The 27,785-nt window shown below is 38.5% G+C and overlaps 4 protein-coding genes and 2 non-coding genes across 9 annotated transcripts in view; 3 read left to right on the plus strand and 3 right to left on the minus strand.

Moving 5' to 3' along the window:
• Positions 1–27,749, plus strand: part of LOC134814507 (myotubularin-related protein 13-like) — a 71,453-nt gene extending 43,704 nt beyond the window's left edge. Inside the window, exons 29-44 of one of the 4 annotated variants that reach the window (XM_063822655.1) lie at positions 9,606–9,763; positions 9,949–10,057; positions 10,304–10,404; positions 10,673–10,766; positions 11,488–11,637; positions 12,474–12,600; positions 12,808–12,891; positions 13,252–13,325; positions 13,684–13,767; positions 13,998–14,130; positions 16,814–16,893; positions 17,585–17,731; positions 18,923–18,961; positions 19,553–19,675; positions 19,849–19,998; positions 25,676–27,749. In XM_063822655.1, the coding sequence (XP_063678725.1) occupies positions 9,606–9,763; positions 9,949–10,057; positions 10,304–10,404; positions 10,673–10,766; positions 11,488–11,637; positions 12,474–12,600; positions 12,808–12,891; positions 13,252–13,325; positions 13,684–13,767; positions 13,998–14,130; positions 16,814–16,893; positions 17,585–17,731; positions 18,923–18,961; positions 19,553–19,675; positions 19,849–19,998; positions 25,676–25,786 (1,764 nt within the window). In that variant the 3' untranslated portion in view covers positions 25,787–27,749. The remainder of the gene's footprint in view (positions 1–9,605; positions 9,764–9,948; positions 10,058–10,303; positions 10,405–10,672; positions 10,767–11,487; positions 11,638–12,473; positions 12,601–12,807; positions 12,892–13,251; positions 13,326–13,683; positions 13,768–13,997; positions 14,131–16,813; positions 16,894–17,584; positions 17,732–18,922; positions 18,962–19,552; positions 19,676–19,848; positions 19,999–25,675) is intronic. The other 3 variants (XM_063822657.1, XM_063822658.1, XM_063822659.1) reach the window with 3 other exon arrangements.
• LOC134814510 (uncharacterized) lies at positions 43–3,295 on the minus strand. Its single transcript, XM_063822662.1, has 3 exons — positions 2,119–3,295; positions 821–2,001; positions 43–703 (listed from the first exon to the last, which is right to left on the minus strand). Exons 2-3 carry the CDS (start codon positions 912–914, stop codon positions 111–113), a joined length of 687 nt encoding a protein of 228 aa, XP_063678732.1. The 5' UTR covers positions 915–2,001; positions 2,119–3,295; the 3' UTR covers positions 43–110.
• LOC134814509 (uncharacterized) lies at positions 2,381–6,376 on the minus strand. Its single transcript, XM_063822661.1, has 4 exons — positions 5,839–6,376; positions 4,711–5,727; positions 3,413–4,585; positions 2,381–3,295 (listed from the first exon to the last, which is right to left on the minus strand). Exons 1-2 carry the CDS (start codon positions 5,936–5,938, stop codon positions 5,108–5,110), a joined length of 720 nt encoding a protein of 239 aa, XP_063678731.1. The 5' UTR covers positions 5,939–6,376; the 3' UTR covers positions 2,381–3,295; positions 3,413–4,585; positions 4,711–5,107.
• Trnah-gug (transfer RNA histidin (anticodon GUG)) lies at positions 15,819–15,890 on the plus strand. Its single transcript has one exon. It is a non-coding gene; the product is annotated as a tRNA-His (tRNA).
• Positions 16,289–16,361, minus strand: Trnar-ucu (transfer RNA arginine (anticodon UCU)). The gene has a single exon. It is a non-coding gene; the product is annotated as a tRNA-Arg (tRNA).
• Positions 22,099–25,688, plus strand: LOC134814508 (uncharacterized). The gene is made up of 2 exons (XM_063822660.1): positions 22,099–23,272; positions 23,423–25,688. The coding sequence occupies exons 1-2, from the start codon at positions 22,186–22,188 to the stop codon at positions 25,141–25,143; spliced, it is 2,808 nt and encodes a 935-aa protein (XP_063678730.1). The 5' UTR covers positions 22,099–22,185; the 3' UTR covers positions 25,144–25,688.
• Positions 27,750–27,785: the final 36 nt, after the last annotated feature.

A 27,785-nucleotide genomic window follows, 5' to 3' on the forward strand; every position in this document is an offset into this window, starting at 1 on the left:
TTTTAATGATTTAGTTTTTTACAAAAAATAATAGACCAGGTTCATTGAATCCATTAGATAACAGCTTTACATATCATATCATTATCAACATCATAAATCAGCATATTTATCTATCTATCCAGAAGGGTCATGATATGAGGCACAGGTGGTCGGATATACTCTCCCGTCTTTGATTCCTCGGACGCAAACCATCTTCTAATAGGACTCCTGTAAGTGTAGAACTTGTCCATAAAGTTGGTGATTTTTGGATAGTCAGAACCTTCGAAGGGTGCTGGAAGGAAGACACGAAGATCGTAGAGGCAAGCGTAGAGAAGGTAGTCAGCGTGGATAGGGAGGGTGTCTCCCATGATGAAGGGTCCTTCCAGGAGAGGTTCCAACTTCTTAGCAAACGAAACGAACTTCTTAGAGAACCTTTGGTTAGCGTAGACAGGGTCAAAGAATTTCTCAGGGTTATTGGGTGCAAAGCAGATCTTGTTGATGAGGTAGACCATGCTGTTCATAACGGAGAAGAGAACTTTCTCTACTGCCTCGGCTCTCTCAACCATGGCTGCATCATCCGGGATCAGGAAGTATTTGGCTCCAATACAGCGGACTAGTGCAATTGTTTCGGTCATCTTGCAATCAAGGTCCATCCAGTTGTTAGTGGTGTTGTCTCGAGGTTGCAGCCACCAAGGACAATGATCCATGTAGTTTGCTAGATCGCCTGGGGAAATAATCGTTTATGATATTGTAAGATACACTCGATAAAAATAAACAAAAAAGGAGCCAATTAATCCCAAGAAGGCCAGATTTAACCCTCAGAAATATCGAAATTGCCTACCTTCACAGGCTGCTTTCTGATGATCTTCTTCCAAGACCATCCGGGAAACCAGCATCATTTTGCATACTTTGGAGTCAAAAGGTTTCATCGGCATATTGACTTGGGCTATCTATTTGAGTTATTGGTTAGTTGATCGGGAAAACAATGCGATAAGTATATATTGTAAATTGTAAATTATGATCTACAACCATAAAGACGAAGGAAATGGATAAGTTTAAAGCAAATTCAATTCTATTGTTGGATAAGAAATAAAACCGGAAGATAGCTTTCAGCTTAGATAGCAAACATTATACAAGATACAACGGAATTGCACAACATAAGTCATTATTATATAGAATTCTAATCAATATTTTCAAATAGGAAAAGTAAGAGGGAAATATGGTTTATGTAGATTAAGGTTTTGGTAGAGGGATGATTGTTCTAGTGATAATAGGGTAGTCAGAACCAGAAGGGTTCTGGAAGAAAGAAACCAAGATGGCTGAGTTTAGTGAGAAAATATAGTCAGCGCGGTTGTTTCGCACCCTTTTAAACTCCCAAGGGTCATATCATTATCAAGTATCAACATCATAGGTAAATCAGCATATTTATCTATCTATCCAGAAGGGTCATGATATGAGGTACAGGTGGTCGGATATACTCTCCCGTCTTTGATTCCTCAGACGCAAACCATCTTCTAATAGGACTCCTGTACGTGTAAAATTTTTCCATAAAGTTGGTGATTTTAGGATAGTCAGAACCTTCGAAGGGTTCTGGAAGGAAGACACGAAGATCGTAGAGGCAAGCGTAGAGAAGGTAGTCAGCGTGGATAGGGAGGGTGTCTCCCATGATGAAGGGTCCTTCCAGGAGAGGTTCCAACTTCTTAGCAAACGAAACGAACTTCTTAGAGAACCTTTGGTTAGCGTAGACAGGGTCAAAGAATTTCTCAGGGTTGTTGGGTGCAAAGCAGATCTTGGTGATGAGGTAGACCATGCTGTTCATAACGGAGAAGAGAACTTTCTCTACTGCCTCGGCTCTCTCAACCATGGCTGCGTCATCCGGGATCAGGAAGTATTTGGCTCCAATACAGCGGACTAGGGCAATTGTTTCGGTCATCTTGCAATCAAGGTCCATCCAGTTGTTAGTGGTGTTGTCTCGTGGTTGCAGCCACCAGGGACAGTGATCCATGTAGTTTGCCAGATCGCCTGGGGAAATAATCGTTCATGATATTGTAAGATACACTCGATAAAAAGAAACAGAAAAGGAGTCAATTAATCCCAAGAAGGTCAGATTTAACCCTCAGAAATATCGGAATTGCCTACCTTCACAGGCTGCTTTCTGATGATCTTCTTCCAAGACCATCCGGGAAACCAGCATCATTTTGCATACTTTGGAGTCAAAAGGTTTCATCGGCATATTGAATTGGGCTATCTATTTGAGTTATTGGTTAGTTGATCGGGCAAACAATGCGATAAGTATATATTGTAAATTGTAAATTATGATCTACAACCATAAACACGAAGGAAATGGATAAGTTTAAAGCAAATTCAATTCTATTGTTGGATAAGAAATAAAACCGGAAGATAGCTTTCAGCTTAGATAGCAAACGTTATACAAGATACAACGGAATTGCACAACATAAGTCATTATTATATAGAATTCTAATCAATATTTTCAAATAGAAATAGTAAGAGGGAAATATGGTTTATGTAGATTAAGGTTTTGGTAGAGGGATGAGTGTTCCAGTGATAATAGGGTAGTCAGAACCAGAAGGGTTCTAGAAGAAAGAAACCAAGATGGTGGAGTTTAGTGAGAAAATATAGTCAGCGCGGTTGTTTCGCACCCTTCCAAACTCCCAAGGGTCATATCATTATCAAGTATCAGCATCATAAATCAGCATATTTATCTATCTATCCAGAAGGGTCATGATATGAGGTACAGGTGGTCGGATGTACTCTCCCGTCTTTGATTCCTCAGACGCAAACCATCTTCTAATAGGACTCCTGTACGTGTAAAATTTTTCCATAAAGTTGGTGATTTTAGGATAGTCAGAACCTTCGAAGGGTTCTGGAAGGAAGACACGAAGATCGTAGAGGCAAGCGTAGAGAAGGTAGTCAGCGTGGATAGGGAGGGTGTCTCCCATGATGAAGGGTCCTTCCAGGAGAGGTTCCAACTTCTTAGCAAACGAAACGAACTTCTTAGAGAACCTTTGGTTAGCGTAGACAGGGTCAAAGAATTTCTCCGGGTTGTTGGGCGCAAAGCAGATCTTGTTGATGAGGTAGACCATGCTGTTCATAACGGAGAAGAGAACTTTCTCTACTGCCTCGGCTCTCTCAACCATGGCTGCATCATCCGGGATCAGGAAGTATTTGGCTCCAATACAGCGGACTAGGGCAATTGTTTCGGTCATCTTGCAATCAAGGTCCATCCAGTTGTTAGTGGTGTTGTCTCGTGGTTGCAGCCACCAGGGACAGTGATCCATGTAGTTTGCCAGATCGCCTGGGGAAATAATCGTTCATGATATTGTAAGATACACTCGATAAAAAGAAACAGAAAAGGAGTCAATTAATCCCAAGAAGGTCAGATTTAACCCTCAGAAATATCAAAATTGCCTACCTTCACAGGCTGCTTTCTGATGATCTTCTTCCAAGACCATCCGGGAAACCAGCATCATTTTGCATACTTTGGAATCAAAAGGCTTCATCGGCATATTGACTTGGGTTATCTATTTGAGTTATTGGTTAGTTGATTGGGCAAACAATGCGATAAGTATATATATTGTAAATTGTAAATTATGATCTACAACCATAAAGACGAAGGAAATGGATAAGTTTAAAGCAAATTCATTTCTATTGTTGGATAAAAAATAAAACCGGAGGATAGCTTTCAGCTTAGATAGCAAACGTTATACAAGATACAACGGAATTGCACAACATAAGTCATTATTATATAGAATTCTAATCAATATTTTCAAATAGGAATAGTAAGAGGGAAATATGGTTTATACTTTATCTAGATTAAGGTTTTGGTAGAGGGATGATTGTTCCAGTGATAATAGGGTAGTCAGAACCAGAAGGGTTCTGGAAGAATAAATCCAAGATGGTGGAGTTAAAGTGAAAGAATGTAGTCAGCGTGGGTGTTTGGCACCCTTCCAAAAGGTCATATCATTATCAACATCATAAATCAGCATATTTATCTATCTATCCAGAAGGGTCATGATATGAGGTACAGGTGGTCGGATATACTCTCCCGTCTTTGATTCCTCAGACGCAAACCATCTTCTAATAGGACTCCTGTACGTGTAAAATTTTTCCATAAAGTTGGTGATTTTAGGATAGTCAGAACCTTCGAAGGGTGCTGGAAGGAAGACACGAAGATCGTAGAGGCAAGCGTAGAGAAGGTAGTCAGCGTGGATAGGGAGGGTGTCTCCCATGATGAAGGGTCCTTCCAGGAGAGGTTCCAACTTCTTAGCAAACGAAACGAACTTCTTAGAGAACCTTTGGTTAGCGTAGACAGGGTCGAAGAATTTCTCAGGGTTGTTGGGTGCAAAGCAGATCTTGTTGATGAGGTAGACCATGCTGTTCATAACGGAGAAGAGAACTTTCTCTACTGCCTCGGCTCTCTCAACCATGGCTGCATCATCCGGGATCAGGAAGTATTTGGCTCCAATACAGCGGACTAGGGCTATTGTTTCGGTCATCTTGCAATCAAGGTCCATCCAGTTGTTAGTGGTGTTGTCTCGAGGTTGCAGCCACCAGGGACAGTGATCCATGTAGTTGGCCAGATCGCCTGGAGAAATGATCGTTCATGATATTGTAAGATACACTCGATAAAAGGAATCAAAAGACAAAAGCAGGGCAAATTAATCCCAAGTAGGCCAGATTGAACAATATAAAGATTGCAAATTTGCCTACCTTCACAGGCTGCTTTCTGATGATCTTCCTCCAGGACCATTCGAGAAACTAGCATCATTTTGCATACTTTGGAGTCAAAAGGTTTCATCGGCATGTTGACTTGGGCTATCTATTCGAATTATTGATTAGTTGATTGGACGAGTAATGTGGTAATTATATATTGTAAATTAAAACCTAAAACCATAACGAAGAAGGAAATGAATAAGTTTAAAGGCAATTCAATCATATTGTTTGATGAGAAATAAAACCATGAGATAAATTTCAGGATTGAAAGGAATAGCACAAGAAATGCCACAACATAAGCCATTACAATAGCAGCAGGGACATTTGATGTGGTTTTGGTTCCAGTGTAGAAGGATTATTATTCCAGTGCAGAGGGATTATTGTTCCAGTGTGTTCACTCCAAATTCTTGACCAATGCTTGTGAGTCAGCTAACAGGGTCATGATATGAGGCACAGGTGGTCGGATATACTCTCCCATCTTTGATTCCTCGGACGCAAACCATCTTCTAATCGGACTCCTGTACGTGTAAAATTTGTCCATAAAGTTGGTGATTTTTGGGTAGTCAGAACCTTCGAAGGGTTCTGGAAGGAAGACACGAAGATCGTAGAGGCAAGCGTAGAGAAGGTAGTCAGCGTGGATAGGGAGGGTGTCTCCCATGATGAAGGGTCCTTCCAGGAGAGGTTCCAACTTCTTAGCAAACGAAACGAACTTCTTAGAGAACCTTTGGTTAGCGTAGACAGGGTCGAAGAATTTCTCAGGGTTGTTGGCTGCAAAGCAGATCTTGTTGATGAGGTAGACCATGCTGTTCATAACAGAGAAGAGAACTTTCTCAACCTCTTCTGCTCTATCTGCCATGGCTGCATCATCCGGGATCAGGAAGTATTTGGCTCCAATAGCGCGGACAAGGGCAATTGTTTCGGTCATCTTGCAATCAAGGTCCATCCAGTTGTTAGTGGTGTTGTCTCGGGCTTTCAGCCACTGTGGACAGTGTTCCATATAGTTTGTCAGGTCACCTGGGGAAATTTACGTTATTACGATCTGCTGAGTATCAATAATCATTGATAAAGGGATAAAAGTTGGAGGAAAATAAAACTCTGTAATTGTTAAACTGCAAAATTTCCTACCTTCACAGGCTGCTTTCTGATGATCCTCTTCCAAGACCATTCGAGAAACTAGCATCATTTTGCATACTTTAGATTCGAAAGGTTTCATTGGGGTCGTCATGTTGATTTCCGAGCTAGTAAATCGAGTGGCTGGTTAGTTAAGTAACTCGGAGGTATGCACGTATTCTAAACTTTAAGCTAGCAAAAGAAAACTGCTAAGAAAACAAGGAATTTTACCAAATTTTAAATGAGAACGTAACCTGAAGGACACTTTTCCAACAAAAACAAAACAACAGGCTGATTGAAAATCTTTAATCATCAGCGAGAAGATATAATAGGATACGAAATAATCCAGGGACTGGCATGAAGGACACCATAAGCTTTGAATTTGTAGGGTTAGGTATAAAACAGCATAATAATCGATTGATAAAGATAGAGCCCAGATCTTCACAGAGTTTTGCATCAGGCTTGACGGCTTGCGATGGATATCTTACAAAAAACCAACTAATCTAATAAATAGAGGAATAATACAAAGATAACTACAAAATAAATTGTGATTATCTCAACACCAAGCATTGGTCCTTAAGTACGAGCTTGACTTTAACGAGGTTAAGCTTCTCATTAAATATCCCTCGTTTCAAGTGACAGATAAATAACCTTTTAATCTTCTTAATTGGATTTTCGGTGTCATTTGAAATGACGATTATTTGAATTGTAATTTTTAATAACCTTAATAATGATTAATTAGATAACCACATCACTTTTGAAGATAGTAGTTGTAAGGTAAATTTAGTCGCAATTATAGTCATCACTTTTGAAATAAGAGACGTGAGCGGAAATGAATTTTGTATATTTCATTGGACTTGGTTCCTAAAAGAACGGCATCTTATCGCGACCGAACCCAGAAATAAACACATCTGAGGGTTTTACTGCTGAGCAGATAAACATTATCGCATTACATACGCATTAAAATACCGAACTTTCTCGAATCTGCGGAACCTTTTAAGTATGGTTAACATTGACCTTCCGATGGAGAGGCTATACCTGTTAACTTTTTATCTAAGGAAAAACAATGCCACCAAAGACACATTCAAACGCTTGATTCGGAGTTTATTCAACAAGTAAGAAAACTTGTCTCAGACCGTTATTATAACCAGATTATATAATCATTATCAAATGACGGATTAAGAGTAAAGACTACAAATACTTCATTATAGTGTAGAAACTCTTGTAATCAAAAAGCTTTCTTATCTTAAAACTTTCTCTAAGATATTTTGTCTAAATTCTTATCTACCACTCTAATCACGAGCTCGTTCTACATCGGGCCATTCTTCACCTCGAGAGCCGCTTCACCTCACATCCAGAAAGACGGCAGATCGGCAGATAATATTAGAGAAAATTTTGGATTTTGGAATTATTTGGTGCCAAAGAGACCTCTTTAGGGGAACCTTTTTTAGTGGGGAAACATTGATCAGCGAGGAAATCTAAAACTTTCTGGATGTGGGCGCCTTACTTGCACACGATCTGGACAAGTTCCTCTTCACCAGATTACTCACCTTCACCGACCTCGCCTTGTCAGTCCACCGCAAACAACTCTTAATCGCCACACTTGAGAATGCGTACAACAGCGGGTTGGTCAGACAGTGGAGATACAGCATAACACGTGTCACTGATACTATAACGTGATCAGACAGTCTGATGATCTCACAAGTTGTAACGTACGGTAACCAGGATACCGTGAATGTTATGTTGATCAACACAGCTTTGATCAGGATCAGTCTGGGGCTGAGGTATCTCAATCTCGGGTGCCTCTGTAGGTACAGTATAATCAGGCTGTACGCGGATAAGTTGAATATCAGCGGCAGGATCATGAACAGGAGATAAACAAGAGATTTTAAAGTTGTGGTGTAAACAGATCTGTGGGGATTGTCAGTGAGCAAGGTGCAGCGTCTATCAAGAGATGTGAGGCGAGGAGAGGAGGGGAGGAGGGTGAGGAGGAGGACTGTTAGAGACATTATCCAGCTGGTGGAGATGAGAGGAAGAGGACCCGCTTGTGTCGGACCGTCTTGTACCTGAAATATGGCGGGAATATGGCGTATACTTACAAATTGAAGACGATTAATACATATCATTTGACGGATCAAGATATTTTATACCAACGATTTATCTAAAGCCGTCCTAAAATTTAAAACTTACTCTTCTAAAAAGTCTACATTCCAACAGTGTTAAGTAGATAACATACTTACATTATAGGGTAGATAACGGCTACCAATCTGTCTATAGTGATGGGAAGTACAGCTAACATGTTAGCGTGGCGAGATAACGTGTGAAGGAGCGGCTCTAGTGTGCAGGATAGTTCCTCTGGTAGTACCAACGCTCCACCTTGTATTATTAAGTAATTAGTCGCTAATTAGCCCAAACGCTCCACCTTGTATTATTAAGTGATTAGTCGCTAATTAGTCCCAACGCTCCACCTTGTATTATTAAGTGATTAGTCGCTAATTAGTCCCAACGCTCCACCTTGTATTATTAAGTGATTAGTCGCTAATTAGTCCCAACGCTCCACCTTGTATTATTAAGTGATTAGTCGCTAATTAGTCTCAACGCTCCACCTTGTATTATTAAGTGATTAGTCGCTAATTAGTCCCAACGCTCCACCTTGTATTATTAAGTGATTAGTCGCTAATTAGTCCCAACGCTCCACCTTGTATTATTAAATGATTAGTCGCTAATTAGTCCCAACGCTCCACCTTTATTATTAAGTGATTCTAGTCGCTAATTAGTTCCAACGCTCCACCTTGTATTATTAAGTGATTAGTTGCTAATTAGTCCCAACGCTCCACCTTGTATTATTAAGTGATTAGTCGCTAATTAGTCCCAACGCTCCACCTTGTATTATTAAGTGATTAGTCGCTAATACGTTCCAACGCTCCACCTTGTATTATTAAGTGATTAGTCGCTAATTAGTCCCAACGCTCCACCTTGTATTATTAAGTGATTAGTCGCTAATTAGTCCCAACGCTCCACCTTGTATTATTAAGTGATTAGTCGCTAATTAGTCTCAACGCTCCACCTTGTATTATTAAGTGATTAGTCGCTTATTAGTCCCAACGCTCCACCTTGTATTATTAAGTGATTAGTCGCTAATAATACAAGGTGAACTAAAATTCCTCCTCGTCTGTCGTCATACTAAGTAGTAAGTAGAGACAAATTTAGTATTATTAAGTATATGTACTAATTAGAGTTAACTTACCGAAGCCTCTAAGGAGACCGGCTAGAGCGAAGAGAGCATCTGTGATAGCCAGGTTTAGATAGGCGAGATCATACGTGTTCTTGTACTGAGGGAGATTGAGAGATGAGACGTATTTTCTTGTTGGGGTATTATCAAGTGGAACACAAATTAGTTTCAACTTTGAGGAAATTTGAAATTAAATTTTCTATTTATTAGGATTGATCAGTACTCCCTGCTAGGTCGATGTCTAAAACAAACCTTTCTGTTGCTGATGTAAACAGTAATCATGATACTGTTTAACATAGTTGCTGGTACATTGATCAGGACTAGCCAGAAGTTCATCCAGAAATCTGTATCATCGTCAACTGGACTCGAACTCAAGTTGGGTGGAGCAAATTCCATTGCTATAATAATATTTCATCACAAGTCACAAACCCTTAAAAAACACAACCTCTCATTACAACCTTCCAAATATCGTATCTCCCCAGATCCGGAAAATGCTAGAGATCTCGTGCTCGGTAGTAAAACTGAATTTCTAAATATCGTATCTCCCCAGATCCAGAAGATACTAGAGATCTCGTGCTCGCTTGTGGAGCTGATGGACAGATGGGGCGTTTCCGTGTTGCTGGCTCTGGAGGACGGTAGTAACATTACCGCTCAGATTAGTTCGCTCATACAGTTGCTAACTGATAAACACTATAGGACTATCAAGGGGTAATTGTTTGTTTATTTTGTTTTTTCAGTCATATTGTCTCCGTGTTCATGTACGCATATATATATTATATTTGTCTTATTTGAGTTGATCGTAAGAATGCTGATCCAATTATTGAAATTGAGAAATGTGCTCAATTAAGTTGGAATTTTAAAGTTACAGTTCATTAACACTAATGGTACCCCAGATTCAACATGTTGATAGAAAAAGAATGGCTATCATTTGGACACAGATTTTCATTACACGGGCGACAGACCAACGAAAAGGAGGACAACTTTGCTCCGATCTTCCTTCAGGTATAATCTTACTTGAAGAAATATTTGGCCATTTGCCAAACCCTGCAACTGATAATCTTAATTGTATAACAAATAATTTATTTATGCGTTTCCTATATTATGGCAATGTGTTCAAACTACATGTCACTACATATAGTTTGCTTTGAGTTTCTTTGAACGTAACAAATAACTTAATCAAATTCACTACATTGCCATTTACCAATTAATTAATTTATCAACTAATTAATTAATTGCTATCTCTCCCAGTTCCTGGACACCGTGTATCAGATTCACAGACAATTCCCCCACTGTTTTGAATTTAATGAGTTTTACTTAGAGTCCCTGGCTTACCATCACTGTAGCATGAGGTAATGTAGATATAATAAATATATATATAATTTAATTATAAAATATATACAATTTCCATTCCAGTTCTCCTTTTCTTTGTTTTATTATTTTTCAATAGATATTGATATCAATAAACTTATTCATCTACTCAAGGGTTACAATCTAATTTCAAATTTGTTGTTCTTCTCCTCTTTTAAGGAAGACCAGATATAAATGATCTCAGCCACCTCTAGCCTCTATCCATATAAAATCTAAACTCTAAGTCTCTTCATCATCTCTTTCCATCAGGTTCAGAACATTTGTGTGCGACAGTGAAAAGAAGAGAGCTCAAGCTCTCGGGATTGTTCGAATGGAGGACGACAGCCGGACGTCAACCCCAGAGGTAAGTTATAACCAATTAGCGAATCAATTAGCGAATCATTGTCTTATTACAAAATCATTCAAGCAATTTGAAATTCTATCAATTTTATTTTGTAATCTTCGCGGTTGTTTCCAATTTCGGATATAACAATTTATTCTAACGGCATTTACCAAGCCTTCAAGTTATTTTACTAATCAGCATCGAATCATGCTAAATTATTTCCCTGCTATTTTGGCTTACTATTTTCTTTTTTAATACTTTATATTTTGACTATCTTAGCCATTAGTCAACGATAGTAAAGAATATATTTAACACACCGATAGACAATAAGATGATGTCTTTCTGGCAGACAGCCAGAGAAGAGCTCCAGCTATTTTAACTTTTAACTGGGAATGAACGTTCAGTCATTCGTCCGCTAGAAGAATGATTAGGCAATTATAAGGTAGCACACGCTAATGTTGTTAAATATAAGCAATACTGCATCTGTTTAAGACTCGTGACCTAAGTTCATTCGTCCAATCGACAGAATCTTTCATTTATACTGTAATTTTTTCGCTCGATGTAGATAGATAAAATGAAAACAGGTACTTCGGTAGATTTCTGGTCAACTCTAAAATTTAGATTTTAAAATCAGGTACTTACCTTATTATAATTGTTTCCCTTGCAACGAATAATTAACTAATTAACTAATTAACTAATTAACTAATTAACTAATTAACTAATTAACTAATAACTTAATCAGGTGACACGACGGTCCAGTTCAGTGAGTTCAACGTACGAGAACAACTCATACTCGGACGATTCTCACAGCTTCTGGGCGTACGTAGAGAGCCTCAAGAAGAGTGGCCCGCTGTTCTACAACTACCTCTATCGTGCTTCTAACGCGGATATTGTAAGCATTATTTAATATCTTTTTGAAAATCTGAGATTTTTAATTATTCGGTGTCTGCTACGCAATGCTGACAATACTTTCTCTATGTTTCAAGCAAACAAAATACAAATCAAATCAATAATATTATCAACCACACCCGAAATAACAACAAACTCATCTATTCAAAACCAAATCATCATCTCTGTACTCAACAAAATGAATCCAGTCCCTTATATCACCCCTCGTGACCCCACGTTATCCCTTATCAACCCCACGTGGTCCTTAATAGCAAACAGATGTTCCGATACTTTGCTGTGACCTGTAATTAAAGGCTCGATTTCCTTTACGTCCTGTGATATAACGATGTGGAGGTATGTCAGGAGGTATGTCAGGAGGTAGGTCAGGAGGTATGTCAGGAGTCTTCAAGTTGAGGATTGTAAAAATCATTTAACTCCAAGAACAAGTCATTATTTGTGATTTCGAAATTTCAGAAATTTATTGCTGTCAAGACTCAAGAGGTTAGATACAGCATAAAGTGGCCGAATGTTTATCCTAAAGCAATTGAACTTGGAAGTTTAAATGACTACGACAGATGGAGGTATCCAAATGTTTAAAGCCTTGTAGACCGTTAATTGCAAATTTAGAGATTACGCATTCAAGCGCAGAGTTTTACTCCCTTATGCACGATAGAATTTAAATGACAAATAAAAGAAGCACCCGCCAATAAGTTCATCAGTAACTGACCCATCAGCTACACCAACACTGAGGGGAGGGGGGCCGGGGGGTACCATAACCAGCGACCAATTCCCCCAAAACCCCCTTAAATCCCCCTTCTAACCCGCCTGGATGTCCGGCAGGTGTTACGACCGAACATTCACCTGGCTGCTCTGGAGCTGTGGAACTACTACACTAGAGATGACATGACACTCGGGACTACTTACGAGCCTGACCTTTGGGTTGTTAAAAAGGGCAAGGAAAAGAAACGTTAGTTTTATTGTGAATATTATTTTGATGATGGTAATGTTAAGATAAATTGTGGTGTTTTAGTAATGTTAAGTTTTTGTGCCAAAACTAACTTTTTTTGGATTCAGGACGATAGTTCATAGTTGATGATATTTTTTAGTGTTTTAGCTGTAAACGCACATGCTAGGTATCACTTGTTAAATTTGACATATTTCATCCAATTTTCAGCTGTACCAGTGTCGTCTAAAGAACAAGTCAGCGATGGCCTTGGTGAAACAATCATAACGCTCACCGAACTCAGATTAAATAGAGGTTTCTATAAATTTAATTGTAGATTAATTGTAGATTAATTGTAGATTAATTGTAGATTAATTGTAGATTAATTGTAGATTAATTGTAGATTAATTGTAGATTAATTGTAGATTAATTGTAGATTAATTGTAGATTAATTGTAGATTAATTGTAGATTAATTTACAATTAATTGTAGATTAATTGTAGATTAATTGTACAATTAACCTTAGAATTACTTTCAGATAAATATAGAACTAGATCAATTGTTACAGATTAATTGTATCCAAGTCATTTTAATTGTTTATCTGCACTGCGGTTGTTAGTAATTTGTTCGTGTATCTAACATGTTCATTTGTCACGTGATCAAATATCTACCAAAGGTAACGATGACGTACAAGTGGACTCACCGTGGTTACAGACACTCTACACCTTTAACCTGGACTCTCACTACAAGGTATGTGAACTTTACACTAAGTTTACAGTCTACTGCTTAGGAGACTAAAACAGGATATATCCCAATACTCTTGTACAAAATTCAAATTTCAAATCTTGATTTCGTGAAGAAAAGCTCGGTTGTAAGGGGCCATCTACTTAGGACGTCCGACAAAATGGCCCCTTATACGTGCTCCATTATTATAAAAGCTCGGTTGCAATAGATTTTTAAGGTGCTTGTTAGGTTGGCGTTATTTAATCTGTCGAATAGAATTTGTTGAGCAAACATAAATTGGAAATCGCTCTACTAAGTATTAATTAGTTAATTATACATTAGTTAGTTATAAATTAGTTAGTTAATTATAAATGATTATCCCCAGCCGGCTAAAGAAGCACTTGCCCTTACAAACAGAACGAAACTGCGGCGACGATTGCAAGAAGCTAATGTTCAGTGCTTAGCTTCGGTAAGTTTGGGGTTCCATATGTTACAGACTTTTTTACTTTGGGCGATTCTCAATCAAAATAGATTTTTTTAATCAGTCAATATAATGACCAACCGAACCACCCTCTGGCTAGCTACTTAAAAGATAAACCTATCAATAAATCTGCTACATTTCACCTCAAATAAACATAGGATAGATAATTGTTTTAATTGATTGTTAATTGTTTTATTGCTAATTGTTTAAACCACCAGGGTAAGGTGCGGGTGAACGGACACAGGTTCGAACTGTATAACTACAACCCGTTCACGGAGCCTGAGAAACTGCCGTGTGTTATTTGTGAGGGTAACCCCGAGATACCTGCCCGATCCCAGCTCACTATCAGAGGTAATTAATAAGCTGTTAATTAGTGATTAATTAGTGATTGATAAGCAGCTGATTAGTGATAAGTTGTTATTTAATTAGTAATTATATAACTATTTATTGATTGGCATGTTTGTTAGATATATTTTTTCTTTTCATTTTTTGATGCTCAAACACTTCAAAGTTCAAAGCTGCCTGATGTCTGTATAACCAGTTGTAGTACATAATTCCTACACAGAATATGACCATATCATCAATAAAACAATAGTAACGACTAGCGACCTCCTTTCCAATAGAATAATATAAAAAGTAAAGTCCAGAGCAGCTCGTTTATAATCTAGTTCAGGACCATTTCCATGTGTTTAGTTGTAAACTTGAATAGTATGATGTAACCCCTAGCTACTGTATCTGTCATGATATTGTTGTAGTGCTGTTAACCAGTAATCTATATTGCAGGCTGTCTAATATACGGTATATTATGTAGCCTAAAAATGGTGCAGGGAGTCTAATATACGGTATATTACGTAGCCTGCAGGGGGTCGCACCATGACACTAAATGTAGTTAAGAATCGAGTGGTGTCCAGTGTAGAATGAAATGTTTGTGAATGCTTACTTCTTCAACATCGACAAATTATATCCACGTTCATTGATAGAATCAAGTAAATACACTTATGTTAGTGATACAAAATTCAGAATAAGAAACTGGTCAAAAATATTAAGAGGAATGGTGAAGACAGCTACTGAAAAAAATTCACTTCAAAAACTGATTTATCAGATCAATTTCCTTGGTTTTAAAGTCCGATTTAGGTAGCAGGAACATTCCATTTGTAAATACAGACGATTTGTACAATTTAAGACTTTTAGCCTCTGATAGAGCGGGATGGAAGAAGTTGTTATAGCTTGTGTATCAGTATTTCTTTTTTTCTGGCTACTTATCATATCTTTAAGATGTTCATTTATGTTCTATTTTTGATTTGAATAAAGTTATATAATAATTAAAGGCCGTGGCTTCTCGGTAGTGGACGTCAGGACATGGTCTTTAACCGCCCTCTCAACTAAATTTCCTGACAATTCTCAACGTGTTTATCTAACTAGCAGTCTCTCTTAACCAGCTAACTTTTGGTATGGGAGAATATCGTAACTGGTGACATGGTTTTTGGCTGAACTAATCCATTAAATGATGTAGCTATCAGCTATGCAGTAAAAGTAGAGACTAGAGTTAACTTATACTCCCGACTTATAGAACTTGTCTCTAAAGTAAGCCATATTAGGTACCTTTTTTAGCTCATGCAGGCTGCAGCGTTAGATTTGTCATCTTGGTAACTTGAATTATTTAAACAGGTTTCATCCTAAGTTCTAGGCAAGAGGTTTGTCTGATGACGGTTGTGTTCCATTATTTTTCTCACGTTATCATAGTTACCACAGTTACCAGGCCATGGTTACCAGTTACATCTGCTGCTGAAGCTCATTACAATATGAAATTCTCTATATGTGAACTGCAGGCCCACTTTCAAAAAGTATGGTGTGGGAAACACACATAGCTCCAAAGGGTGCTCTTGCAATGCCTCTGAAAATACGGTATGAACCCTAAGTGGATTAGGAATTAAGTTCAGGAAATCTGCTAATCGAAACAAAAAGAGCGCACACTGCGTAGTCACTGTTGAATCACATCTAAAAACTTAGCAGTTTGAATGCCTCGCTAGTGGCGCGCAGCTGTGATCGTCTAGTGGTTAGGACACTGCGTTGTGGCCGCAGTAACCCAGGTTCGAATCCTGGTCGCAGCACTTTTATCGTCTCCCAACTTATCGTTAATGCACTGTATCCTTCTTATACAATCGTTCACACAGGTATTCCTAATTGCATTCTAGGATAACTTAAACCAATATTGTAGGTTGATGTGACTACACATGTTTATCTTACACTTTTAGCAATATATTATGAAAAAACTTTAATAGAACTGAAATTGTATCCCGTAACTTTCTACACTCAAGTAGTTAAATATAGCTTCTATACATGTTACTAGTAAGCATGACGTAACTACTGTTCTGGTAATTGATACATTCCTCATAGAATTGTTCGAGCTACACAAACGCCTGGAGATTGGATCTAATCATGTATATATTGTGAGCTCCATCAAAACCGCTTATTTTAATTAGGCTTTAGTTTCTCTGTTACAAAAGTCTGACCTTGATGGGACTCGAACCCACAACCTTTGAATTAGAAGTCCAATGCGCTAACCATTGCGCCACAAGGCCTTGTACCAGATGGCAATCACAGCTTCTATATTTTAATCGAATTATATGCGTAAGTATGATATTTTAATCAAGTTAATGACTTCCTACATAGTACAATTCACTTTCATATAGATAATGTACTAATTATATCTGTGTATAATTCCGTAATGACAGTTTAATATGTCGACAATGTGCAATTGTACATTCCTCATACAGCTGTAATATTATTAGTGACGAAATATGCAGATTAAAGTAACTCCAGTATCATGTTACAACATATTTCTAGGCATCAGTACGATAGTTTAAATTGAAATATGAACGATCTGCATGATTTAGTAGAAACCGTTTTGACTTCAACTATTTAATTATTTATGTAAGTGTCAATAATTAAACCAAATGTTTCAAACCATTTACAGAACCCCTTTTTTTCACATCCTTCTATTTCCCTTAATAGCACACTTTTCCTCCTTCAGGATTGAAATGTTGCTACTGTCAGATAACGATACACACGATATGCCAACTGTTCGTCACCACCACCTGCAAGAAACGAGAGGTTAGTTTCACGTGCTCTTTTGTTATTATCATGTGTTCTTTTGTCACGTGCTCTTTCGTTTTAATCACGTGCTCTTTTGTCACGTGCTCTTTAGATTTAATCACTGCTGGGATTCTATGTTTGGAACACCTTTTTTGGGGTTGAGAAAATGTCAGAGCAAACTATTGAAGTCTCTATCTTTCCTGGGTTTCCTGAAAATTTGATCAAATATAATTATCCTTACTCCTTAGCGTAATATGTGTTCCGAATGGGATTAGTTGCTGAGAAGATATAATTAGCATTCTTGATATGACTCTTCAAGTTAACAGAGAAATTTCTTCGGGCCTGTTGCTGTTGTAATCCTTTTATCTTTACTGTTCGAAAGCATCCTCGATACTTAAAGCAATGGAAGATTTTGAATACATTTGATCGTGCTGCTGATTTTGTGTTTTCTGTATTTGCTTCAATTTCCTGCAATATTTTTTGCTTTCTACCTATTGGGCTGTGATTGGTGAAGCAGATGAAGGTTTGTTACCATACCCAAAATCATCGAACCACTTATCTTAACTCTCAATACCAAACCCACTTATTCAAACCCACATGTTTCACAAACTCACCCATACCATTATACAAATACACACTCAAAACAAACACACAACTCATAAATCATCATTCCAAAGCTCACACACAAACTGAGAAAACCTCATCCTAGACCGAGGAGGACACGGAACCAATCCCCCGATCTCAAACCATCAAAGGACGGACGGAAGAACACCGGAAGTCTCGAATCCTAGTGCCAGTATCCCGCTCAGCTACACAGCCAGACCTCACCACTACCACCCAGGGGGCAGATACCAAGGTAGTTAAAGTGAGCAAGTTCAGAAGAATGTTTAGAAAGAAGGATGTGGGACCCCTGCGAAGGATGAGTGCGCTGTGAGACACCTTTTATCAGAAAAAATATTTCCTTGTGTTTGAAATGAGGCGAAGCCAGGGTTATTTCTGTTTGAGAGTCAGTGGTGGAAGTGGTGGAACTATGGTGCATGCGTGTGTGTGTTAAATGTGAAAAGGAGCTCTGTTTGGGACGTAGGAAGTCGAACTTGAAAATTAGTTGCCATTTTGAGCTGTCTCGGCATTGCCTCGGTTTGCTTTTTTGGCGTGTGTGTGTGTGCACTGTGAGTGTGTGTGAGTGTGTGTGTGAAATTTTTGATTTGCTGTAAAACATCCGTGTCGACGCATAAGAAATTTAAACGAATTGCTCTCAAAAATTTGAGCAATTGGCCTGAAATTTATGCACTTCAAAAGATTACTTTAGAACATGACTTGTCATGAAACATACAAATTATCGATGTCATCCTATGTTCACAAATTTCAAAATATTGCAACAGAACTGTGCCGCAGAAACGATGTTTGACAGTATTTTATTCTAGGTCTAGATAATAATAGGTTTAAATACAAACATTAAAACTAAATGCGTGTTTCAATAATCTAGTGCTAAATTCTCAAAACATTCATAGCCACTAAAACGAGAAATACGGATGGTCCACCGAATATCTGACCTGCTTGGAAACCAGTCGACAAAAGACAAACCGACCAAACAAACAGACAAACAAACAGACAAACAGCAAGTTTACAACAAACGACCAGCCGATCTTGCAATATTACAAGATCCTAACCTAGCCGACAGTGGTTTTAACACGACTCATTATACTGATGGTGACCTTTATACCATGAGCCCGATATCTCCGAATTCCTTTTCGTTTGAGTCAGGGTGCGAGTCTCCGTACGACACTTACAGTTATATTTCCACTCCTTTTTCAACGGAGTCCTTGGTGAGAGAAAATGAGTTCGATAACATAAAATTAGAATATTAAATATTTCTAATCTTAGAGTATTTATAATTAAGCTAATTAGTAATAGTAATTAAAGAGTGTGATAGTTGTCGGCACTCAGAGATCACCATTTTATTACTAATTAACAGAGACTGTTTCCATAACAACTTAGCAAAAACCCTAATTCCCCTCGGAGACTAACACGTGTTGCCTCCCTTCAGAGTATTAACGAGAACCACGCTGCTGCAAACCAAGCTCCCGTAAGTTTGATAACGACATTTAAATTATATTATTTAAATTATATTAAATATATTATCAAACAATTCCATTTAAATAATATTATTTTCGAGCAGAAGTTGCGTAAGAAACACCAGGGTAACCAGGGTAACCATGGTAACCAGGGTATAACCCGCCTGTACTAAAGAAACAGTTCACACAAGTTGGTGGTAGTGAGGCTAGAACAGCACCTTTTAAGAGAGCCGCTCTAATTAGAGACTGAGAAATATAGTTTATATCTTATTCTGCGTTTAATTCTGGGAGAGTTAGAGAGGGTATTTTGAACCTACCAAATGAAACATATAAGGAACTTCAATTCCTGGAATAACCGGGTTCTCTAATTCTATCATATCTTTTTCAGACAAACCATATAAGTTTTAAGTTATGGTTAATCAGTTCTTGTGTTGGTCTACATTTCCATAGCCCCTGTGTTAACTGTTAATAGTCAATTCTTTCATCCCTTTAATTTTACCTTGGTGACTAGTTTGTCTCTCCCGTTGTAGCTGTATATACTGCTTTATAAATTGAACCTAAAATGATTCGATAATCAGTCAAATTAATTTTTAATCTCTCAGATGTCAAGTCCCCGAAGAAATGGCCGAGAGGACGGTAACATCGAGGCGACCCTGCTCAAAAAGGGTGGTATCTTGAAAACTTGGAGAAAGTGGAGATTCGAACTTAACGTCAAGTTAAAAGAGGTACGTGATTTGTCTTTTCTTGATTTTTTTTCTCTTATATTTTTCCTCACTAGATGCTGCCTCTTTAGACATGCTAAGAGCTAGAAATTACTACGAGTCACATATTATATAATTAAGTAATTAATTAATTAATAATAGTTATGTTAATTAATTAATGATAATTATGTTATCAGTTACGTTACTACGAGTCAGCAAGTGACGCGCACAATCCCCTTTATATCCGTAAAACGATAGATCTGAGAGGTCGGGTAAAGGTCACCCCTCTCTCCCACTCGGGAGTCAGCAACAGAGACAGCAGCCACCCTCATCACTTTCCTTTCATGGTACGTCAGTCTATTATGTAATTAGTAAATTATGTAATTAGTCAGTTACATGATTAGTTTAATTAGTGTGTCATGAAAACAGTGAGGAGTTGATAAATTTGTGATGTGCGTATTGCTAGTGTTTTAGTTTCGTATAACTGTTGTGTATGCAGCGATTCTCGCATTACACGTGCAATTTCAGACTGCAGTTGCAGTTGAGCACATGTTTAATGTTCATTGTTTATGTTTATTCGTATGCGTGCATTACATGTTTATAATACATACCGATTGTCCTATAATAGCTGCATTCAAAAGTTAACACAGTGAATGTTGTTATACAGAGAGTTACATGTCCCTGTGTAAAAGAGTGTGCAGCTGAGTTAGATAAACATCCTGCCTCTCAGCATCTGTTCAACTAGCTGGTGTCCACTATTATTATACAAACGTGTAATTTGTTCACTTGTTCCGGTTATTTTGTTGGTATATCTTATCTTGAACAAGTTGAAATGCCAATTTGTAATTTCACCATCAAAGAGAGCTCTGTTTTTTATTTTTTAACTAAATTGGTTTCTCTACCGTGTTGTTGTCCTGGAAACGTTACAAACTCATGCAGGAGAGCTATTTGAGATGGACAATTCACCTCTTTAAATGAATTTGAAACACGGATTTCACACATTGTGCATAACAAGCCCTAAAGAGCTCTTTAGGGCTTGTTATGCACAATGTGTAAAATCCGTGTTTCAAATTGCTATTCAGTTTTAACTCTCATTATAATAAATTCGAGTTTGCATGGTGAAGTTCTTCAGAATCCTTTGGCATGATTTCTTATAGGATAATATGCTCTCCTCCCTCACCATTATGTTGCTCAAATTGACGGCTGAGTTATAGTATAGTATATAGTATAGTACTATGTTTACAGTAAACTACCATATAGATGTACTGAAGGTGTATCGTAAGAAGTAGATTCTTGATCTTTTCTTGATCTTTTCCGGTTTCCGGTCATTCGGCTGCGTCAACTGAGGAACAATTTCACAGATGTGTAATTTCTCAATGGATCCTTAGCTACTCCAATTGATCCTTAGCGGCTTAGCTACTCCCTAGACTAAAGGGATATATTTGATGGTAGTATTTTGACTTTTCTCTGCGATTTTTTCTCAGCTCATTTTAGTTCAGATCAGAACGTTCAACCTGTCAACAATTTTATACACATTTCATTTAATAACATTTTTTACACGATGTTGCTAGGATCAACTATTTAAATATCCGTTATGTAGCACATCAGTGTTGCCAGGCAACACTGTTGCCTTGATACACGGATATCTTTGACGTTAGGGCCCCGACCGCTGACCCAGGGTCCTTAACCTCACACTTCCCCGCCTGGCCACGTGACTACGCTCAACCAATCAGAAGGCATGGCTGTTGTCACGTGACTTCACTCAACCAATCAGAAGGCATGGCTGTTGTCACGTGACTACACTCAACCAATCAGAAGGCTTGGCTGTTGTCACGTGACTTCATTCAACCAATCAGAGGCTTGGCTGTTGTCACGTGACTTGAATCACGGAATTTTATTGGCACATATAGAGTACCCAGGGTACACATTTTCAGGATGCTTCGTGGTGTTTTGTTACTTTAAAAATAAGGGTTTTGGACAAATAGTTAAGTGTGCAATGCTTGCACACTTCCTTCTTGCGAATTATAACCTATTTGCAGACAAGTTGTGCATTTCTGATCAATTTAGTGCATTGTTGAAGTTGGTGAGCATTGTTGCTTTTGTTTTGATCTTTTCTTCTTTTCTACTTTTAGAACCTGCTTCCCGGTATTTTTATATCATGATGCAGCAGTTCTAATTTAGAACAGCTGAAGACGATTTACATGTATGTATTTAGAAGTTCCTGCTTATGAAACATTTCGTATCACTTATAATATACTACTACTACAACTACTATGTTGGAACTAAGTCCGATCTACGCCAGATAACCCCCTCCATATATCCCTGTCCCGCATCAGGGTTCGCAGTTCCTCTTTAGAGTTTGTCCCAACTTCCTTCAGTAACATAGACAAGTAGTACTTATAATATTATGTTTTATTAAACAACCCCCTCCAAGTTCTTATTAAACAACATTTCCTTAGTTTCTACATCTACTTTATGAAACCAGAAACAATACTTTCAATGTTTGCAGTGATTATGATCCGACTCCTCATGAGATGATCTTCTTAAGTTTTAGTCTCTCACTCCTTTACCTCCTACCATTCCTTACCTCTCCCTCCGCAACAGAGGACCAAGTCCGCTGCCCTGGGGCACTCCTTATTGAGACAGAACCGTCAGACACAGACGTTATTGAGGGCGGTTCTGCAACTCTCACCTGCATTGTCAGTGGTTCACTCCTAGAAACTGACGAATCACACCATGCATCCTTCAGATGGTTATACAATGAATTCTTACCTAAAACTATCATAAACAGTGAAATATCCTGTCCTAACTGTTCAGTTGTCTCGGATGAGTTGTCCAGTATCCTGGTGCTAAACAATGTGCACCACAACCAGACGGGTTTCTATCAATGTGAAGTGAGTGCAGGTCTCAATACCGTGTACAGTAATGCAGTAAAGCTCCGTGTACATTACATCTTCAATACCGCCCCAGTACTGGTCATGAGGAAGGAGATTCAGGATCAGTTAGAGGCGTTTCTAGTGGAGCTGAACCAGTGTGATACTCATTCTACTGAAAGTTATCCTGTTTCTAGGACAAGGTGGAGAGTTGAGGGTAATTACAGTGGTGATGATTTGTCAACTACTTGGGTAAACACGGAGGATACTTTAATACAGGATCTCTCAGGAGGGAATTCTCAGCTCCGAACCCAAATCTCACAAAACAGCTACATCATCTACAACCTTCTCCCGGTACACGGTAATCTCCACTACACCTGCTACTCATACGTCACCTTCAACTCAACCACCTACGAGGTCCCTGTTGTCACCTGGAGTATCCACGGGGCTGACAGCTACAACTTCCTCGCTGCCTCCCCTGACTACAACTACATGACAAACGTCGTCACTGACTCCAGCTCCCCTGTCGTCAATGTGGGAGATAACTACACCCTCTCTTGTTCATGTGCGGGGTATCAGTACCCGGAGAGGGAGGTCTCTTTCTATTGGAGCAGAGGAGGAGAGGTGGTGGTGGAGGGAGCTTTGTTGGAGCTGGAGAGGTTAACTTTAGAGGATAACGGGAAATATGTGTGTACAGCGAGGATTGGAGAGTTGAGGCAGTCTAAACCTTTCTGGCTTACTGTAGTTGGTAATTCCTTCTCGTTAATTTTCCAGTTTTTGAAATTATTATATTATTTTAACTGACTGCGCCTAAGCGCCTTCATTGTCGTACCCTGGCTCAACTATCCTTTTCTTTTTGTTGTTTGTGAACTCCATTTTCAATCCCTCCAATTTTCAGATAACATCAACCAGAACTCTATTTACTTCATTGAAACACCCCAAAAGATCTGGCACATAGCAGTAGCTGCTGGTTCTTTCGAGAACCCCGTTCTCTCTGAGGCAAAAAGAATGGAGATGGGGAATATTGATAATGAAAAGAATCGGGACAAGCGGAATACTGGATTTAACTTTATAGTAGATTTCAGTCCTGTTTGTCTTGCTTCTAAAGGCAGGGTTAAGTGGATCCGGAACAGTATTGAGGTGAAACATCCCCTGATCCTACCTCCGATCCCTAAAGAGTACCTGACTTTTCAGTGCTTTGCTAGTGGACACGACAGGAATATCCAGAGATCTGTCGTTGTGCTAGTTGATGAGACAAGGCCAGTAGTTATGAATTTCACCAAACTTAACGATACTGATAAATTTATCTTTATCAAGTGTTCAGGGAGGGCGTTTCCTCCTCCAAAAATATATCTGGAAGTTTCTGCCAGCCCACCCGTAGAAGGGAGTCTTATCGAAGAAACATCACAAACAACATCCACCTACAATTCTGTGCAGGTTATTAAGTTGAAGAAACACCTACAAATCACGATCAAATGCATCGTCCACAATGAATACTACTCCCAGAATGAAGAATTGGTATTCTTGTTTCCTGAAAATCCCATCCCTCCACCTACCCAACCTGACCCTGTTCGTACCAATGCTCCTGAACCTACCAAAGAAAACCAAGAAAATGAAGTAGAGGTAATCAAACAGAAGACTGTTCCCGAAGATCTGTCTAACTCGAAAGATGACATTACTAAAACCAACACCCCTGAAGAAGAAACATCCACCGGGACGGACTTGTCCTACAAAAACTTACTGATCTACGTCATATCCGGAGTTATCACTGCTCTTCTAATTTCCATAATCCTGGTTTGTTTGGTGGTCAGAATAACCCGAACTCACAGGTACCAATGTATAAGGAAGAGAGAGATATATCAGGTTAGAGGAAGTGCCACCACTTCTACCAGTTTCGCGCCCTACAACAAGAGTCCGTCCCCTGAGGGCTTCTACGATATTCCGACCGGCCTCTCATGCCATCCGACCTCTCATGCCATCAGAAAACCTCCCAGAAGCATAACCCCTAGCAGCAGTAAGAATATTACTCCCAGAAGCATAACCCCTAGTGCCAGTGGCAGTAAGAATAACAGCTTGAGAAGAGACAAGGACTTGAGTCTAAGAAAGGGGGCTACACTGAGAGACCCTAGCATTATAAGAGGGACATGGGACTCTAGTCTAAAGAAGAACATCTCGATCCACCCTGCTGATGAGCTGAAGGAGTACACGGACATGAGGACGTTTGGGAGTCTAAAACGCAAGACTTGCCAGTACACGGAGGTAGAGAAACGAGCCACCCTTCACGGGGTGTACGTGCTGCCCTCTCCTGTTCCCGCCCCTAAATACTCCCAAATCCAGCACTCACCACCACGTGACCAGTCATGTGACCAGTCACGTGACCCAGTGTACGATAACTTGGAACTGGAAGACGAGGAGCTCTACGATACTCCCCGGACCAGAGCATCCGGACAACACAGTCCGACTCTCCGGACCAGAACATCCGGACACTACAGTCCGCCGTTTAAGAAGCAGGAAACCAGGTCCGAGTATGATAAGATAAAGATAGACGGGGACGGGGATATGCAGTATGATAACATGTTGAGAACCGGACAGCCGGGCACTCCCTTCAGTGATATTTGAAGTATCTTGGAAGTCTCTTTAGAGGTTTGCTGATGTTGCTGGTTGGATTATCTTTAAACGGTTTCGAAGCTGACTAAGATTCCTATTCCTATGTTTTGCAAGTCAAATTGTCATCCCTCTTAAGTTATTTTGAGACATTCTGTGTCAATCATATCGACTTAAAATCGTGAAGTATTCTGTTTTATCAGCGTTGACGTTAAAAACTTTTAAACGATCATGCTCTCAATTTACCACCCTGTGTTACTAGCTAGTTTGGAAGATAACTATGTAGTTTGGCGACTACATATATTTTGTTTTGTGCTAGCTAATTTGGAAAAATGCCAGCTGTGAAGTTGAAAAAACTATAATTGTGCTGTTTAAAACTTAAATATCCACTGCGAAATTGTGTACTGTATGGTTTGAAATGTATCGTATTGTCCTGTGTGAAACTATGTGATATTATGTTTGAATTTGTAAAATGTGATTTAAAATCTAAACTTTATTCCCAGAGCCCTTTTTAACATGACTGGTTGTATTAACACAACTACTTTAGTACATTTTCCAGATAAAAACGGAAAGAAGAGATCTAGTACTCGCTGCGGACACGAAGGAACTCCGAGACATTTGGATGAAAAAGATCAAAAGTGTCAGCCAGGCACCCTAGAGGCCATCACCTTTCTCACCTGAATATATATTAGAATATTTAAACCACATAACGAGAAGTTTGTCATGTGATAAAATATATTTTTAACACGAGGCAGCAAACCACGAGGCAAACCACGACTCTCAAAGTTCCTGAAGTTGAATCCTTGATCAGTGATTTGTGGTAAATTCCACACCATCAAGCCTAATAACGGCTCTCTTTGAGATGGAAGCGGATAAAAATCGTTCAATAAAGTGAAACACTTTCCTCAATCCTTGTGCAAGAGATGTGTTATATTTAAGATGAATATAAATGACAAGTAGAAGTATATAGGACATATTATTCAATTGAAAACATATTATTCAATTAAGTTTTAATTTAGGCCGTTCTCTGTTAAGCATGAACGTAAATCTTTTGATGTTTGTATTAAAATTATGCAATTATTATGTTTCCCTTAACAATGTTGGATAATGATGATTATGAACGTTAATTGAAACTCGGCCGATGATATTTATTACTGAGATGTAGAAGTCAAGGAGAAATTTGTAATCCGTTCATAAATCGTAAAGTGTTAATAGATCAAAAGTGGGTGTATTGTACACACTGTAAAGTCTTCAGTCTTTGAACTTAAAACTAACGACAAACCGTGATCTGATTATACAAAAATGTTAAAATCAAGATTGATATTGGCGGACTTCAGTGACCTTTGTGGTGATATTTTTAGACCAACTCCAAATTTGTTGACCATATTTTTATAGTTGTTTTTATTTCGTCTAGTGAGTGAATTAAAGGAGGTATTTTATACGACTCTCGCCGCAGCAGAGAGAATAGTGACTTATGAACGGGGCTGTTCCTGGGGAAACGAAGCCGCTAGTCGTTACACCGTTAGGTTTGACATGTGGTCATTTTTCATTGGTCGTACGTGGAAGTTTGTGGATGTCACGTGTCAAAACTAGCACGTGGAAGTTTGTGGATGTCACGTGTCAAAACTAACGCGCGCAACTTTCCTACGGAAAGCTACGTCCATAATGTAAGATTTGTTTAGTTTTGGCCATTTTCTATTAAAATCCGTGAAATACTGATCTAGTTTATAGAAGTTTTGATAATTAACTAATTAACGTGCTTTTTAATTACGATACTGGTTTATTACGAGGCCCAATTGATGCTAATTTTAATGTAATAGCAAAGCGATCTCGGCTTACTTATAGAGATGGGAGGTATGATATGAAGTCATGAACACTGAAAAATAGAGATAATGGGAACAATTAATATTGAAGGGAAAAGAAGGAAGGGTTTATTTTGGCTGTTTTCTAACAGTGACTAGTTAATGTAATAATAACTTAGAAATCAGTCATTTACTTAATAGCTCTGATGATATTTTGACAGATCCTAGAATTAGAAATTTAATGCGAGTTTTTATACTATTGCCATTCTCCAGTTGTTAGTTATTTTATGAGAGCCGACAGATTTAACTGAATCTTCTCGTTTTATGATCTAATTCTAAAGCCCCGAAACTATTCTGTTACCGTCACATAGTATTATCAATCAAGCAAGTTAGGCAAAAAGGACCAATTTTGGCTTGTCTCTGTATGCAAGTTTCAATCTTACCATAACTATAATCCCAATTTTAATCAGAAAGAACTTTGATCTCGGTCTAAGTGCAAAAATCAGACTCGGACTGATAAAACATAGTTCCTTACATTACAATCTGATGATTAATGGAAAGGCGGTTTTGAGACAAGTCGAAATTGAAACCTTGTCGCACACAGATTCTTGTGGCACAATTCTTGAATATTTTATACGTGAACATTTAGCTGGTTCAAAGAAAACTGCAAATTGCCAGAAGTTGTAAAGATTAGCAAGCTTCTCGATTTCAATTATCATAACTCGTTTATATAGTCCCATGATAGTCAAATGATAATGTTGAATTTCTTGTTTGTTATTATTAGCTTGACGTAATTTAAATTGATCATTAACTTAAAAACTTGTTTAATTTGTGAGAACCTTTTGTCGAAGATGA

The sequence above is a fragment of the Bolinopsis microptera genome, chromosome 4 (assembly GCF_026151205.1).
Source record: "Bolinopsis microptera isolate Bmic1 chromosome 4, MBARI_Bmic_1.0, whole genome shotgun sequence".
Taxonomy (NCBI): Eukaryota; Metazoa; Ctenophora; class Tentaculata; order Lobata; family Bolinopsidae; genus Bolinopsis; species Bolinopsis microptera.

What these genes read in the sequence shown, in the direction of transcription:
- LOC134814510 (XM_063822662.1), bottom strand. Translation starts at nt 914, where the DNA reads ATGCCGATGAAACCTTTTGACTCCAAAGTATGCAAAATGATGCTGGTT. An exon ending in TCAGAAAGCAGCCTGTGAAG is followed by an intron (nt 704 to 820) that starts GTAGGCAATTTC and finishes TTATTTCCCCAG; the next exon opens with GCGATCTAGCAAACTACATG.
- LOC134814509 (XM_063822661.1), bottom strand. Translation starts at nt 5,938, where the DNA reads ATGACGACCCCAATGAAACCTTTCGAATCTAAAGTATGCAAAATGATG. An exon ending in TCAGAAAGCAGCCTGTGAAG is followed by an intron (nt 5,728 to 5,838) that starts GTAGGAAATTTT and finishes AAATTTCCCCAG; the next exon opens with GTGACCTGACAAACTATATG.
- LOC134814508 (XM_063822660.1), top strand. Translation starts at nt 22,186, where the DNA reads ATGATCTTCTTAAGTTTTAGTCTCTCACTCCTTTACCTCCTACCATTC. An exon ending in TTTCTGGCTTACTGTAGTTG is followed by an intron (nt 23,273 to 23,422) that starts GTAATTCCTTCT and finishes TCCAATTTTCAG; the next exon opens with ATAACATCAACCAGAACTCT.